Genomic DNA, 16,727 nt, shown 5'->3' with positions numbered 1-16,727 from the left:
AGATTAAGAACTATTTACTACGTAAAATGTAACAGAGTAAGTAAATCGGCAATTTTAACCCAAAATTACTCGATACATCGATATACTTTTAAGGTTTATTCCATTGTACGTACCCACTTTCTTATTCTTAACAGTAATCAGCTTATAAAATTTGAAAAAATTAACGAAATCTCTCTTAGAATAATATCATTATTTCTGGCGATGTCGCGGCACATTGAGAAACGGGGTCTGTTAATTATTAATAGATATTGGACGTTGAAACTTATTAGCATTCAATAAAAAAAAAAAACAATTTTTGTGCGAAAAATGCATAAATTGATTTATATGTTACAAAAATCTTTTCGATATAAGTCTAAAATTAATTGTGATTAATTAACGAATCTGCTTAATCGATTGCAAAACGACATGTAAACTTCAATGGCTCAGCACTAGGCTAGTTTACATTCTATTCTTATGGTTGCCACTTACCATTATAGTATTTTAACCTGTGTGGTATATACTTAAAAGACTTAATAATATAAAGTGTATATACATTAATTAAATTTACTGATGACTGATACAGCAAATAAATTATTAAATCGTAAGTCTAAGAAATATAAATGTGTAAGAGTTGAAATCTATTATTATAAAATAAAATCTTGAGATATTTTGAAAGAATAGAAAAAAATTGATCACGTTAATAGTAGCCTAACCGTAGCCGCTGCTACGGTTAGGAGAAAACGCGGGTTTGAATCTCGCCTCGTGATCAAATTTTTTCTATTCCTTTTAATTTTCTCATTTATAAAGCAGCTCATTTATAAAGCAGCTCATTTATATAGCAGGGCGCAGCTAGGCGCCCCGCGGTTTTACCTGCGTAAGTCCGTATCCAGTTGGAATATCGGGATAAAAATTTGCCTGTATGTTATTCCAGTGTCCAGCTGTCTACGTACTAAATTTCATTACAATTGGTTCAGTAGTTTTTGCGTGAAAGAACAACAAACACATGCACATTCTTACAAACTTTCGCATTTATAATATTAGTAGGATTTCAATGCTATGAAACTATTTTTTTAATTTTTTTAAAATAAAATCTTAAGCCACGGTTGTACCGGTTATATACTACTACTGTGGAGATATTCGTTTATTGCACTTATTTAAATATCGAGCGAATTTCGAAGCGACTAGCGCGACGAAAAACGAACACGCATTTTGTAAACAGTTGAAGTTCGCATATTAGTGTTAAGATCATTTTTTTTTTCATTTAAGGACGTAATCAAAGCAAAGACAAATGTATGAGCAGTGATTCGCGTTGTCACCTGAATACGAATGTTTTGTCATACATAGTCACATAGCGAACACTAACGTGTAAACCATGAACTCTAGTAAATGCCTTCCAACCATATATTTGGTATTTAAAGGAAGAATTTAAAAGAATACGTACAGATCTTTCTTCTTCACGGTCCTTTTTTGAATTTGTTTTTAATTTTTTTGTAAGTTAGGAAAATGTGGCAGCATGGTGGCAGCACTGATAATACCAAGGGGTAACTAGTTCTTAATCTGTGATGCCAATTGCCAATGAACATTGAGCAATGGCATCGCCTTTCGCCATTTTGTAAAGTTGTTATTGTTGTCGAATGAAATTTCTTATGACTTCCTTTCTATTGTGGTTTGCTGATAGAATGTACAATTACTCTAAACCGACACCTTGGAGCTCAAGTCATAAAAGTGAAAATAAAGTTATTTAACGTTTGTCCAGCTGTAGGTATTGATACAATGAATTTAGTGATGTGGAAAGTTGTCCCAGTACAAAGATAAACGTGAAATATTTACTTATATCGAGTTTTATAAAATACCTCAATTAATATAAACCCGGTAAATATTTTGTGTGTAAACATTTCAGTTTTGATTATTTTTTTTTTTTATTCAAATACTTAACCTTTAAAATTGAGTGTAACGCAACGTAGAACATAGCAAGGAACTCTTTTTTGTACAATGATGTGATCATTTTTGTTTTCCATTTATTATAGTAGCATTGATGATGAAATGAGCAGTAACATTGAACAAAATGGCTCTCAACCACCAGTAACAACGCAATCACCATCAGCTTCTACATCTCCAGCTGACAAATCGCACAAAAAAAAGGAACTATGTAGAAAATTTCTTTGGGGCACGTGCAACAAGGGTGCTGCTTGTAGATTTCGTAATGAATTTGATATCGAAAAAGTGAAAGAGACTTTAAAATTCTGTCATGATTATCAAAACCGCTCTGGTTGTACACGTGAAGATTGTAGGTACCTACATACCACAAAGGAAGAACAGAATTTATTTTACGCTACTGGAAAATTGCCGAAAGTTTTAGCAGATAGGCATGCTAACATTTCTGCTGAAGCAAAACTACAAACTTCAATGTTTATTAAAGAGACTGTAATGGGAGCTTCGCCACCAGCAGCCGTGACAGCTCAGTCTGCCATGCCTGTAGTGGGACCAATGCCTCCGCCGCCTGTAGTGGGTCCTATGTATCCGCCTGGAATGGCAATAAGGCCTGGGCCTCCAATGATGCCTACGCCTATTCCTCCTCCGGGACCACCGCCAGGTCCGCCCCCTGGTTCTGCACCTCCAGTACCACTAGGACCACCTGGCCCCCCTTGTCCTCCTCCAGGTCTAGGCCCTTCAACAGTTCCAATAACTGTAATGCCTATTCAACACTTACCTCCCCCACCTCCTCCACCCACACAAAATTCTGCTACAATTTCTCAACCCACACCTCCAGTTTATACAGGTAGGAATTTAAAAAAAAATTAAATGAAGAGCTCTCTATAACTTTCTTTGCTCTTTAACTTTGATTATGAATCTAATTTTTGTTTAAATTTCAGCATCATCTCATCAAAGGGGAGCTTTTCATTTGAACCAACCACCACCAGGAGTTCCACCAAAGTATGATTATAATATTTATTAAAATGATTAAAATTTGACTGAGGTAATATATAAAAATATAAATTCACTAAATGCGTTGACTGAAAATGTACAGGTTTGATGCTAGTAAGCCACCCCCACCATTGCTTCAAGTACAAAATGGAACATTGAAACGGCCAGCATCTAGTGACCTTGAAGGTATGATTTATTTATGGTATTTTTATACTGCGTTCATAAGCATAGCGAGTTTTATAGCAAAAAAAAAAGATAACTTCATTTATAATACAAATATATGAAATATTTAAATGAAAGAATGATTTTAAAGTGTTCCATAAAAATATTAACAAAAACATGAAATATTTTTAAGAAATTCATTGCAGTATATACATGATGTAATAAGATTATTATTCACATTGTATAATTTTTGAAAAATTTTATCAAACTGATTTTGTGTTATAATGTATTTGTTTTATTTAATGGCAAAAGCTATGCGCTAATTGACTTTGTTCTCAGCTGGGCCAAGCAAAGTGCGAAAAGAGGACGACTGTAATAATTATGACTCTCTGTGTGATTCCTGTCTGCAGCGACAAATCAGGTTTGAAAACTATGCAGAAGCAAAAGCTTTGCGAATCTTTGATTATAAAAAATGGAAAAGGACAAATGACACAGGTCTGCGATTATAGATATATCATAAATAATATATATAACTGGCAATGTAATTTCGACCATATAAGTGCAAATGCATTTTGTCTTGAGCGAAGAAAGAATTTCCTTGCATTCGATCTGTTGCTATGGAAAAGTTGCAAAAATTGTACCAAATTATACCTAGATCATTATATATATTAGTCTGAATATAAAAACTCATCTCATTAAAGATAATCAAATAAAAAATGATTTTCTAAAGCATTGCAAAGCGATCATCCTCTGGAGATCATAGTCTTAAATGCATATGTAATTTTTTAATACAGCTTTGGCATTTGTGATTCAATTCTGTTGTAAAATTCATCAACAATAATGTTTAACTGAACATTTCGCAGACCTGTGTAATTTAATTATTGACAATTTAATATTTTTTGTGGGAATTGAATCCTTGACTTCAAACATGATGGTTGTAAAGAACATAATGTTTTTTGCTTGTTTCGAATCTACGGCCTGTTGATTGCAAAGTAAATGTAAAGAAATATATAGTCACATTAAATGTATATTTTACCACTGTTATTTATTTAGTTGTGTTATAAATTGAATTGATATCCATTTAGGTACTTATATATTTTTATTGTTTTCATTCAGATACTGTTTTAATTGGCAATTGAATAATAAAAAACTATGTAGTAATGTGTTAAAAATTAAATATATTATTTTAAGTTAAATTTTGTTTCTCAATTTCAAATCTTAGTCAAGTTTATTATCATGCAAATAAACTTCCTAGAAATGTTGTTTTAACTTGCCTGCAAATTTTTATAATTAGTTTTAAATGTGGCGAGTTTGATACATTCTTCGCAAAACGAGTTGTTGCACTTAACATTTTAAGATTTTGTCTTCATCTGCAAAATTTAAGAAAAGCTTATGCGTTTATTTTTATGTACTTATATTAGCATACATACTTTTATATCTATTTCGAAGTATATATTATAATGCATGCTCTAGCTTTTTGTCCAAAAAAATAAGGAGTGCGATAATTATTTTTTGTTGTAATTACCGAGAATGAGCTTTGCAAAACGATGATCTATATCTGCATACTCTAAAATAATTCGCTGTCGCAAACTAATGTTTGACGTTGCTCAATGCGTCGCTATTCTATTTTGTAAATGTCTGAGGAATCTCTTCAACGAAAAGCGTTGCTCTTCCAAATTGCGCAGCGATATCAAATATTGTAATTTTATTACTCTGAAACCCCTAGACCAAAAAACAACGCACATTATTGGTAAATTAAAATTAATATTTGGTTATGCATAGATATGTATTTTCTATTATATTTCTTTGAATAGATGTATTGCAGTGTTTACTTCATATTTCTACAATGAACTTAATGTTTCAGAATTGATGCATATAAAAAGGAAATGGAAAATATGTACGCTCGTGAGGAGTGTCAAATGTTAATATACAAAAAGAAAATGGAACTATATCAGAAAAACGAGGAAATTTTAAAGTTATTAGTTAACCCCGTGCTTTTTGGATTGCTCGTAGATAGCGAGGTAAATTATTGTATTTTCTTACCCAACTTATTAAACATTTACTACGATGTAAATAGTTATTTCATATTACTAAGTCGATTTGTGAAATGCAATGTTACATGGCGCTACTTGCATTGGTGTAGCGTAGATGGGTAATGAGAAAAGACCTGAAATTTAGTCAACAGGTGTCATCTTAGTTTATAGATTTAACAAAGTTGAATTACCAATTTTAAACCTATTCTGGCAATAGATGGTGACGAACGTTGTAAAGTTCTTGCCCAAGGAACTACAAACAAAGTAGGTCAGCTGTTACTCAAGAAATGTTAATCGTTAATATGAGGCTTGAAATTAATTTTTTTGAAGTATGTCAGTACTGCGTTGCCACAATATTGCCGATGTCTCCGATGCCGATAATTTATCGTAAGCCCAAATGTTAGAAACATTTGGGCATCTAAAATAAAAAGGACACACAAAATACGTAACAACCACCAGCACCAAATTAATACAAACAAGTAATTTATAAACTAAGAGTCATTATTATATACATAGTAATATAATATAAAGACAATAATCTACTATGTGGAGTTATTCAATATAGTTTATATTGTTAATAATACTTTCGAAATAACCTAGACAAATCGACTATTACTTAATGTGCTTGTACACGTTGCAACGCGCGGGCGCGGGCGCGGGCGCGGGCACGGGAGACGTGGCGGGCTCGTGTTCACATTAAACGCCAGGCGTTCGCGCGATCGTGACGTATTTCAGAGGTTGTAAACATGGACGACGATCTTTTATTTTTAACCGAAAATTCATACCTAAAGTGGGAGATGCTAAAAATTAGAATTGGTGTGCACGAAATTAATAAAGAAAGAGAACGGTATGGTGAATTTCATACTTTATATGGTATTTTGAGGGAATATCCTTCAAGATTTTTTGGATATACCAGGATGAGTGTCAACTGTTTTGATTGAACAGCACTAATAAACTCTTCTGTACTGAATGGCATGATAAAAACGCGCTATCGCATCTAGCGACAAGTTCAAACTGGTTGAACTTACCTGAAGTCGCGAGTGAAACGCGCGCGCCGCCGCTAGTTCGACGTGAACACACACACAGGTCTCAAGCGTTTGAAATTGTCGCGAGCTCGCCGCGCGCGCCAGTCGCTAGTTAGCCCGCTAGTTGGACCGCACGTGCGTTTTGAACGTGAACACTCGGAAGCACCTCATATGTTTGATATTTCGTGACATCGCCCGCCACCGCGCCCGCGAGTCAACGTGTACAAGCACAATGAGTGACGGACATAATGTTCATAGGGCGATGAACAGTAGGAGGGAGGGAATCATATAAGAGCGAGTTATTTGTACATTTGAAAAAGATTTAGTCCATCATCATTACTATACTGAGAAAGTGAATTGTCGCTCACCCTAATTTTGGTTAGATGCACAAAAGTACACGCATGGCCAAGAGGGGATTTTGGGATTTACTCGAGCGCGTCAGATTTTTATAAAGTACGTTACCTTACCTATTGCTAAGTACCTCCAAAAAGTATGAGCAGTTAATATTGGTGGGTACTGGGTGTGCTCATTAGAGCCGCATGAAATTAAAAAATCTCGATTATTCTCGCGAAGGTCGCTCAAATCATCAGATTGGCGAAATTTTGACTGCTTGTGTTGTAATTAACCCCACTCTTTATCTGACGCGCTCGAGTCATATTTAAAAAAAAAATTACCCTTTCCACCCACCGCTAAAATTTAAGACATTATAGGACTTTCTCTTTCTTGCTATAATCTAATCTACGAATTCCAGTAGGTTTGCGGGACGCTCGATTAATACACATTTAGCATTTTGGGCTCCCCTACGAACAGAGTCTAGGTCCAGCAAGAGCGACAATGACTCGCGAGTACATAATGTGATTTGTCCCAGATGATACATGAATTTATTAGAAATCGAAATTTATTAGAAATCGCCTTTATACAACTTTTCAGTCCGTAAATACTAGCGATTTAGATAGATTATGCTTATTATGGTGAAATACTGGTTCTAATAAAGCTAAAGGCTAGGGGGCTTATTACATCGAGTTTCAACTTCATAAGAATTTGTTAAAGTATATTCCCACTCGAGGTAAAGCTATTATTATCTAGCTAGCTTATATTTACGGTGACATACTTCTCGTGAAAGATCGTTGAACCCTAATAGATGAGTTTCTAAAAAAATACACGTTCTACATGGGAGGTATTTTTATTTTACCTTCACTATTTAGGAAATAATCGTACCTATTATTTGCATGTACGAGTATAGCATATTGATACAGTTATCTAATATCTGTAAAATGAAAAAAATTTTTGAAGGAGGACTCATACATACCCCTAAGGAAAGAGCCGTGAGTTATGCGGTATGCTTTTCCCCAACTCCTCCGTAGTGGACCTAATAGGATAAAACTGCTATTTTTGTTTGTTTATAATTTAACTTGGTTTCTTTTTTAAAATTACTTATCACCTTATTATATTTTTTAATCAAAAGTGTCGTTCTCATTTCGAAGTTAATGGACGTGGAGATCGTGCATATTTAAAAGTAAAAAATGGTATTCAGCAAAACTGTAACAAACAGTTTAATGGAAATCTTTAAAAAGATTAAAATTGCTTATATATAAGGAATCTTTCGGATATAATAACAAGGATTCAACTGCCCATATTCATTAGTCACTTACTGTATGATAATTTCATGTTGATAGTTTTTTTTTTGTAAGTATTGCTAAGGTTTTCCAACATCAAGTCCATTTGAATTGTAATTCTAATCTCGTAATGAAAATCGTAATTCATAATAGCAACTTTGTGGCTATTTAAATTCGTCTGGACAGTTTAGTTGGTAGATGTAGCATTAGGCTATGTATATGGCTATATGCAGGATGACGAGTAATTAATGTATAATATGGTCACTGTGGGAAGAGTATTTTGTGGCGGTTCAGAAAAAAAAATAATTGCCAATTATAAGTCCCGGTTTTCCAGAGATTAGAATCTATTTTCTATACAACGTCGTACGTTTTATGTCGTGTTCTATTCATTACATAGGTTAGGTAATGTATATAATTAGTGTTAAATAAATATTATTTATTTAATACTTTGCTTAGTTATTGCATTCAATACCGAATGTGCTGATGTTATGGATAAATACAACATTAACTATATACCTACATACTCATACATAGTCAGTTTCTGTTAGGGGTGGGAAACACCCTAATGTAGACTCTCATCGCTCGGTTCGGGTCGTGGTTTATGTATTATCCCCCTAACACGCTCTTGCTTGCTCCTTGCTAATTAATTTTTACTCTAAAAACTGTTCATTTTCACCAGTTAATTCCCAAATTCTAATTTTTTCATCCTAACTCCTCACTGATAAATATAGACCAAAATCTATTTATTAACACATTACGCTATATAATTCCTAAAAATTGCATATATTGCCTTTATACTTTAGTACTTTATACTATGTAATGGCAAATATTATTCATAAAACTTAATACTCAATCAGAAGTAAGTAAGACGTAGGCCTAGGTATTCTCGTTGCCTAGTTATTGTATAGAATCCCTAACTTATACAGATTGCCGGTGTATGTATTATACATACAGTAAGTTTAATAAATTATATCGACTTCACATTTCTCAGGTCTACTCCACTACGTTTAAATGTATCATCACATTAAAGTAGGTTAGGCACGTGTAACTTTCATAGAGGACGAAATAGGAACGTGAACCTCTCTCCCCTGCTACACGCCGCCTACAGTTAATATTGCATGAAGCAATTAGAATTCAGTTTCATAATTTCATCGATTTTTTTAAAGTACATGGTTGTAGAGATCGAAGAAGGAACGTTTTATAATTTTTCGCAATTTTATTATGACTAGTATGCGGTTTTCAAATAGGTTCGTTTTTTTTAATAAAATAAAAATAGAATATTTTTTAAATTAATCACATAATTGTCTTTATATATATTAATCATACCCTACAATATTTACTACACTGAAACAGGATGGGAAATTCATATTTTGATGCGAATTATGCGAGGGTTTCAAAATCAATACAACCTCGTCACGGGCGTGCTTTGGTGAACACGATGCCCGATTGCGCAGTTTATCAAACAATTTAAAACGTGCAAATTTGTATTTCGACCACCATGCAAAAATCGACTAAAATGTTTGTTATACCGACCAGGTTAGAGGGATTTTGAAACTTTAAAAAATGTTGGTATAATGAAAATAAGAAATTTTGAGGGAAAAATAATTTACGGCTAAATTGATGTCGAGAAGTGGGAGGGGGAGAGATTTGAAGGACAAATCGTTCGTTACGTAAAGTTCTCGATTTCCTTCAAAGCTGTGGATAATTGAAAGATCCATAATTTTCAACTTTTTTTCACAAACCCATTTATGTGACAAAAATTGGTTAACTACCAAGATTTTTTTTTGATATATTATTTATTTTGGATTTATTACAATAAAATGATATATGCATTTTTGTACTAAACAATTCTAAAATAATTCTCATCAGGGCTACGTTAATGTTGACTTTCTATGACTTACTAAACAAGAGTCCAGTCAAGTCCCTGAACCGATTTATTTCCTGCCGTTAGACATTCAAATGAATGAAGAAAATCTGGTACTGTGCATAATAATGCAAAATATGTTTATTCAAGAAATACTTATATACATATCAACATATCAACGAAAATCAATGTACTTATGTACATACCTACGAGATTTAAATTACCGTATCCCAAAGCGTAAGAAATATTTAGTTACCTGTGCCTAAAGCCTCATATTGATGGTTAACATTTGTTAAGGAACGATTGGTAAACAATATTGAAAATTTTGTCGCACCCCGAACAGGAAGTTTACAACATGCATCAACTCTGCAAAACACCATGTTGCCAGCAACTTCGCACGTCGTAACATTAAGATTCAAAAAGTTGATATTAACAAAGGCTAAACAATATCTAAAGAAGCAGTGGTGGCTCAGTGGTGAGAACCTCGGACTTCAAAATCGATAAGTCGGGGTTCGAGACCGGGCGAGCGTGCAGGAAATAAATTGATTTTTCAATTTATCTGCGCATGTGGATAACATCACCACTGCTTAAACGGTGAAGGAAAACATCGTAAGGAAACCGGCATGTCCAAGAATTAAAAGTTCGACGACATGTGACATCTGCCAACCCGCACTTGGCCAGCCTGGTGGATTATGGCCTGAACCCTCATAGGAGGCCTGTGTCCCAGCCGTGGGAACATATATGGGCTGATGATGATGATGATGAAACAATATGTACCGCGAACACTGGACTTTAATCATTAAATAAATTAAGAGATTAATATTGTTTGAATATTTATTAATTGTCATTTGACGTAGCCTAAGTTACTTATTCTCTTCATTGTAATTGTTTTTAAGACATCGAGAATTGTTTCCATAAATTCGGCTTACTTATTTATAATTGGTCGGCATTGTAATCTGGATAATCAAGATTATATAATGTATGAGTATGTTCTATGTTGTCTATCCACCCTAAACCACTTATTTTTTTTTGTTTCAGGATGGATCACAAATTCACGATGCTTTAAATCAAAGTCAATCTTATAATAATGTAAGTTGTTGAACGATGCGAGTAATATGTAACCTCTGTCATGGTAGTTACTCTATTGTCTTTGTTTTATGTTATAAAAATAATTGTGTATTTCAGGCAAATGACAGACAATTACTAATGCAAGTACTAGAATACTATATGAATAACCAAAATAATTCTGATTCGGTAAGTTTTTCTTTACATGTTTTTAGTAAATTTAAATATTAGTTACTTAAACCTACTTTCAAATTTTACTCCAAAATAAATTAGTAAGATTAGGTATATCGATTTTATTATTCATAAGATAACCCTAGATATAAAACCATATTTCAATAATATATTGAATCATCCAATGTTAAACTTGAAATGCTACGTAAATTTAACTTCCATCGAAATCCATTTTGTAGAAACAAGCGACATCCCCGCCAATAGAAGAGAGAATTAATAGTTTATTTTCGACGGGATCGTCAAAATCTGTTCCACATTCCAAGTCAGATATATTATCTCTTCTGGAAAAATTGTGTGATGGTAAGTTATTAAAATATATTATGTAGTGGTAGTATAGTCTACATTATAAAATGTTCTTATTCAAGTTCAGATTGTTATATATTTTTCAAAATTTCCCACCCCTATCATTTGTTGGCACGTAGTTGGCATCGGTATTCTGTAGTCTTAACTAGACCAAGTCGATTAAAAAATCATTTAAAAATAGGGCTCGTCGCGGGGCATAGTCATAAACAAACGAAAAATGTGTGTTTGCATAGTTGAATAATCGTGGGTCGCGTACACTTTGCGGCGATCGTATGTCGAAAAATTATTCGATAAAGTTGGTTGAAATACAAATTGTTGGGTTTGTTTCTGTAGTTTATTGAATACACAATGATCCGTAAAAGAGATATCATGTTTTACGAGGGCATTTTTTATAAGAAATAAATAAATCAATTTTCAAAATAGGAAATTACGAAAGAATACAAAATTCTATGAATCATAGTTTCACCCGCGTAAGTTCGTATCCCGTAGGAATATCGGGATAAAAAGTTGCCTATATGTTATTCCAGTTGTCCAGCTGTTTACGTACCAAATTTCATTGCAATCGGTTCAGTAGCCTTTGAATGAAAGAGCAGCAAACACACACACATCCTTACAAACTTTCGCATTGATAATATTAGTAGTACTACATAACTCGACTACTAGTAGCATCTATTGTATATTCTATAAGATCCGTTATGAGAAAAAACGTTTTATGCAAAATAATTGTCAAGCATATACATTGAATATTCTGTTAGGGTACAGAATATAACAATAAATAATTATTTTCTGCAAAAAGATTACCGACGTCCCTGAGGGGTAAGTCGTCCCTAAAGATTCTAAAATGGTATCAAATGATGAATGAAATTCACGCCAATCACTTGAAAACCCATGGAGTTATCGAATAACGACAAAGAAAAAAAAATAACAGTCAAATTGAGAACCTCTTGATTTTGGGGACGTCGGTTTAAGATCGGACAAGTGTTAGGCGGACTCGCGACATTAAGGGTATAGAACCCTTTCGTTCCGTTTAAATATGCGTCCGCTTATTCAATTTATAACCGTGCCAACTGTTACTTAACCTCGATCCTTCATAATTTGTTGTTATACAAAAGAAATACTCTGTAGCTGAAATTTACATCTATATAACTAGCACGCTTTATCTCATAAGAGTAGGCAGGAAGCTAAAACTATTACAAAAGGACCCTATTACTAAGAATTTTGCCATCCGTCTGGCTGTATCTGAAGAGATACAGCTTGGTTAATAACATGTAGATAGAGAGACAGGCAGATTGACGAAAGAAGACTTAGGAATAGGTCCCGTTTTACTATTAAGGTATACGCAGAGGCTTCGTAAACCTAAAATAATTATAAAAAAAAATCAAAACTCCACCCACCTAAAAGTAGAAAATAATATACCTACATTCCTACGCTGCTGATTCTGAGCACTTTGCGTTTTTGGGATCGTCCATTAGATATGATAGCATTCTATGAACCTGTTCTATTCGTTGTACAGAGAAAGACGAAAAGAAATGCGACGTGACGATAACGACGGCGAGTAGCAACAACAACACTAACAGCAGCTACCAAATGTACACGAACGGCCCGAACAAGCAAGAGTCGCAAACGGTGAACAGCAGTAAGCACAGCGGCGGGGGTAAGGTGAAGACCTCGGTGGCCGGTTCGAAGGCGGGCGGCTCGCCGGCGGTGACGTCATACCCGGTGTACAGCGCGCCGCCGCCCATGTCCAGACCGTACGCAACTTCTTCGGCGCCGCCCTTACCGAGTATGTATACATATCCTCACGTTTATATTCTGTTACCGTGTATGTATATATATAACGTTATATTATATTCATTTTGATATTCATAAATACATTTGTGATTGTCAACATCACCGTGTGATGTCTGCTAGAACAGCTTTTTTTTTTTTTTTTTTTTTTTTTTTTTTTTTTTTTTTTTTATGTCACAGTCGGCAATGGAGCTGGTGGGACGCCTGATGGTAAACGCTACCACCGCCCATGGACATTTGTAGAGGCGTTTGGTCGATTGCAGACCTTACGCCTCTACAAATGGATTGCCGACTTTAAATTGAGAAGGGATTAAGAAAGGATTAGGATAAAGGAATAAAGGAAAGGACTGGGAAGGGGAAGGAAAAGGATATGGGCCTCCGGCTCCCCCACTCACCGAACGAAAAACAGCAGAATGCTATTTCACGCCGGTCTTCTGTGGGGGTGTGGTACTTCCCCGGTGCGAGCTGGCCCAATTCGTGCCGAAGCGTGCTCGACTCCCACAATAAAAGCTTGCTGGATTTTGGACATTGTACGTGTTTTATTCACATAATCCATCGAGGTAATGGAGCTAATCTCGATTATTGTTGCAGATACATCAATGGCAACATACAGCCAGCAGAATGGTGTGCTCTCTACCCAGTCTCTAGCGTCGAAACCGGTGCCTTGTGTAGTTCCTCCGCCTCCGCCTAATAATAACCAAAAATGTCAGTCGTATAACACGGGATCTTACCCCCCGCCAACTCCGTATTACAACCCGTATCAGTAGCATTGGGGTGAGTTCAAAATTGCTTCTAATCTACACTCATATTATTATAAAATTTGTAAAAAGGGATGTTTTTTGTATTTTTGCTTTAACTCGAAAACTGCATGAACTTCATTAGAAGTGCTGTATCAATCTGGGCGAAGCTGAGACAAGCGGCTAGTCCTTCTAGATCTACTCATATTATAAACGTGAAAGTTTGTTAGAATATATAGATGTATGTTTGTTACTTTTTTACGCAAAAACAGCTTACCGGATCTGTATAAATTTTGGTATGTTATGGATAAACACGTTGGCTGTTTATCCAGGTACAGCTTGAGTGAATCCGCGCGATCAAGCTAGTATACAAGTTTGCCCCCGCACCTTCCGACAATCTCACCGTAATTGTAGAATCACCTCAAATCAAGCAAATGAATGATATGAAATTTGTTCTTGTTTGTTCTTGTTTTGTGTGTTTAATGCGATGTGTGGCAGGGCCGGAGCTCCGTTTCTTATACTTTTCCTTATTAATTAAGGCATTTTTACAAATAAATATCAGCAGATTTATGTGGTTACTTTACACAATTCTCAAAAGCACCTCATATTTAACAAAAAATTATATGTTTAATAATATCCTTATAAAAATCTATGTTATACTGAGGAACATTGGTAATAAATTGTGTGTATGTCTTTTTATTTTAAGAGTTGGGCCCTATATACTTTAAATGTGTTTGTTTTTACACACCTGGGTTAAAATTATTCTTAGTAAAACCATATTACATACCAATTTAAATTTATTGTCACATATTTTGACGTGGTCTAGGGTAAACATTCCTACTTGGTATGTAGGTTTGTAGGTATTACAGAGAACACATTTGTCTGTATATATCTGGTCATCATTACGTTCGCTCACGCTACTGAAAAAACTAAAGTTTATTCCCCACCATCCGATAATAGACAACATTCATGACAACAAACAGGCTAATTTTCATGATATTAATTATAAGGACACGTGTCATAAGTGCCTATATTTTTTTTATTCAATATCGGGGGTGTGGTTATTGCTTTATAATCATTAAAACAAAAAGAACTCTACATCAACTATAACATTAGTAGGCCTCCCTACCTCCCTCGATTAAAATGTATAATCCCTCGATTAAAATGTAGATAAATTATCATTAATTCCTAGATAATTTTTATATGCTTTACCTTTATTAACAAACAATATTTATATTTTTCAGGGAAAATCGCCTGCGCGATGTGGACACGGACTATTAGTGATAGTCTAAGAGATAAGTGTGAATGTGTAAAGAATATTTTTAAAATAATTACTATAAGATTATGATATTTACTAAATTTAAACCGTTTATTCCAATTCAATATTCGCATTAGATATAAAAAATTTTACATATATGACTTAGAAATATTGATCTGTTGTCTTGTTATTGACATGAATAGGTCAAAATATGATGAATTGTGGATTTTATGATGACACTATGTTATTTGACGTGTGTTACATATCGGTTACATGTATGTGAGGATTAGCTGACTATTATCTCGTATTTTAAATAAAAGTCGCGAATTTCACGTCCTACAAAATCATTGCATGATAACGTATGCTATTTTCGTAAGTACAGTCATTTGTTTTGTATGATGTTTTAATTAATAAGGGCGTGGTAGTGCATAAAGTATAAGCTCGTAGACAGGATATTTTTGATAATATTTTCCAGTTACAGTGCTCGTTACGGTTGATATATAAGTATAAAGACGTTGATTCCAGTTTGTCTGTTAATGTATTGGCGGTCAAGTATGTAAGAAATATAACCGATCTGTCTGTAACATGACAATAGACTGTCACCGAACGTACAATGCAGAACAAGTGTAGACGTTTTCAGTGCGATGTGAAGCGACATTTTTACATCAGATATAGTTGTTTTTATCACCATAATATTATTTATGTAATTGAAATGCGCTTATTGTTATTAACTTATTTAAAATACGCCCTAGAGAGCCTCAAGTTTACAATAGGTATTTGAACATGATATTGCCCCGATCTCGGTCTACATACTTATTTTCAAACTTCTGGTATTTGATAACTTCGATGCGATCATAATTATTTAAAAAAATAACAACTAATAGCGCCATATTGTGCCTTTATTATTACACAAAAAAGATATGACTATCTTTTTTGTCCAGAAAACAATAAATAACTTAAAATTTAGATTTTAATTGCTCTGTTAATTAAATAGTTCTATTTTTTATTTAAACTATTGTGTACGTGTGGCTCTACCGGATTACATTCAATAATAATTGTAAGAGAATACTTTTATATGCGATTATTCTTAAGATCAACGAATATTTGTTATTTATTTTGTACATCGCGTTTTGTATAACACCAACGCATATTAATGTGTGTAAATAGTCATTTTAATACTTAAACTTACGTGGCTCTGAAATTAAATGCGCGTTGTCAATAGTGCAAGCATCATACGTAGACCACGTCATAGGTTGAGGGATGTCTATGCAATATTTATTTTTAAATGATTTAATGGGACAAAAATGTAAAATAGACTGTTGTGTGACAAAAAAAAAACAAAATGCCAGTAATTCAAATGCCAACTTGTTAACAGCGCGCCAGTAATAAGTAGTCAGCTTTTAAAAGCTTATTTTGCGATTTCATCCGACATTTGTAAATTCGTAGGTTTTATCTTTAATCTTTTTAGTTGACGAATGATAAATATTATTTCCTGTATTGTTACATCAATCGAGTGTCCCTAATATTTAAAACCATAGCCAGTAACAGCAAACAAAAAAAGTAAATAAACAAATGTATACTTTTTTACAAAAGAAAGGGAACGTTTTGGTTTTCCGTAAATAATCTATTAATTGGATAATGCAGTTTTGATTGCGGCTCGTTTTAAGTATGTTCTATATTTCACGTGATTGTTCTACATTTCCTTTGATTTGATAATCACAATTTACTATGAATCTACGTT

The 16,727-nt window shown here is 34.0% G+C and overlaps 1 protein-coding gene across 1 annotated transcript; it reads left to right on the top strand.

Moving 5' to 3' along the window:
- Window positions 1-1,561: 1,561 nt before the first annotated feature.
- On the top strand, window positions 1,562-16,342 carry LOC119835819 (protein diaphanous homolog 1-like). The gene is made up of 12 exons (XM_038360835.1): window positions 1,562-1,851; window positions 2,007-2,758; window positions 2,853-2,913; window positions 3,008-3,090; window positions 3,406-3,487; window positions 4,931-5,087; window positions 10,643-10,693; window positions 10,790-10,858; window positions 11,080-11,200; window positions 12,717-12,986; window positions 13,583-13,765; window positions 14,973-16,342. The coding sequence occupies exons 2-11, from the start codon at window positions 2,023-2,025 to the stop codon at window positions 13,756-13,758; spliced, it is 1,806 nt and encodes a 601-aa protein (XP_038216763.1). The 5' UTR covers window positions 1,562-1,851; window positions 2,007-2,022; the 3' UTR covers window positions 13,759-13,765; window positions 14,973-16,342.
- Window positions 16,343-16,727: the final 385 nt, after the last annotated feature.

This window comes from Zerene cesonia, chromosome Z, assembly GCF_012273895.1.
Source record: "Zerene cesonia ecotype Mississippi chromosome Z, Zerene_cesonia_1.1, whole genome shotgun sequence".
In the NCBI taxonomy this organism is placed as follows: Eukaryota; Metazoa; Arthropoda; class Insecta; order Lepidoptera; family Pieridae; genus Zerene; species Zerene cesonia.
This window is presented reverse-complemented; position numbering and strand designations above follow the sequence as displayed.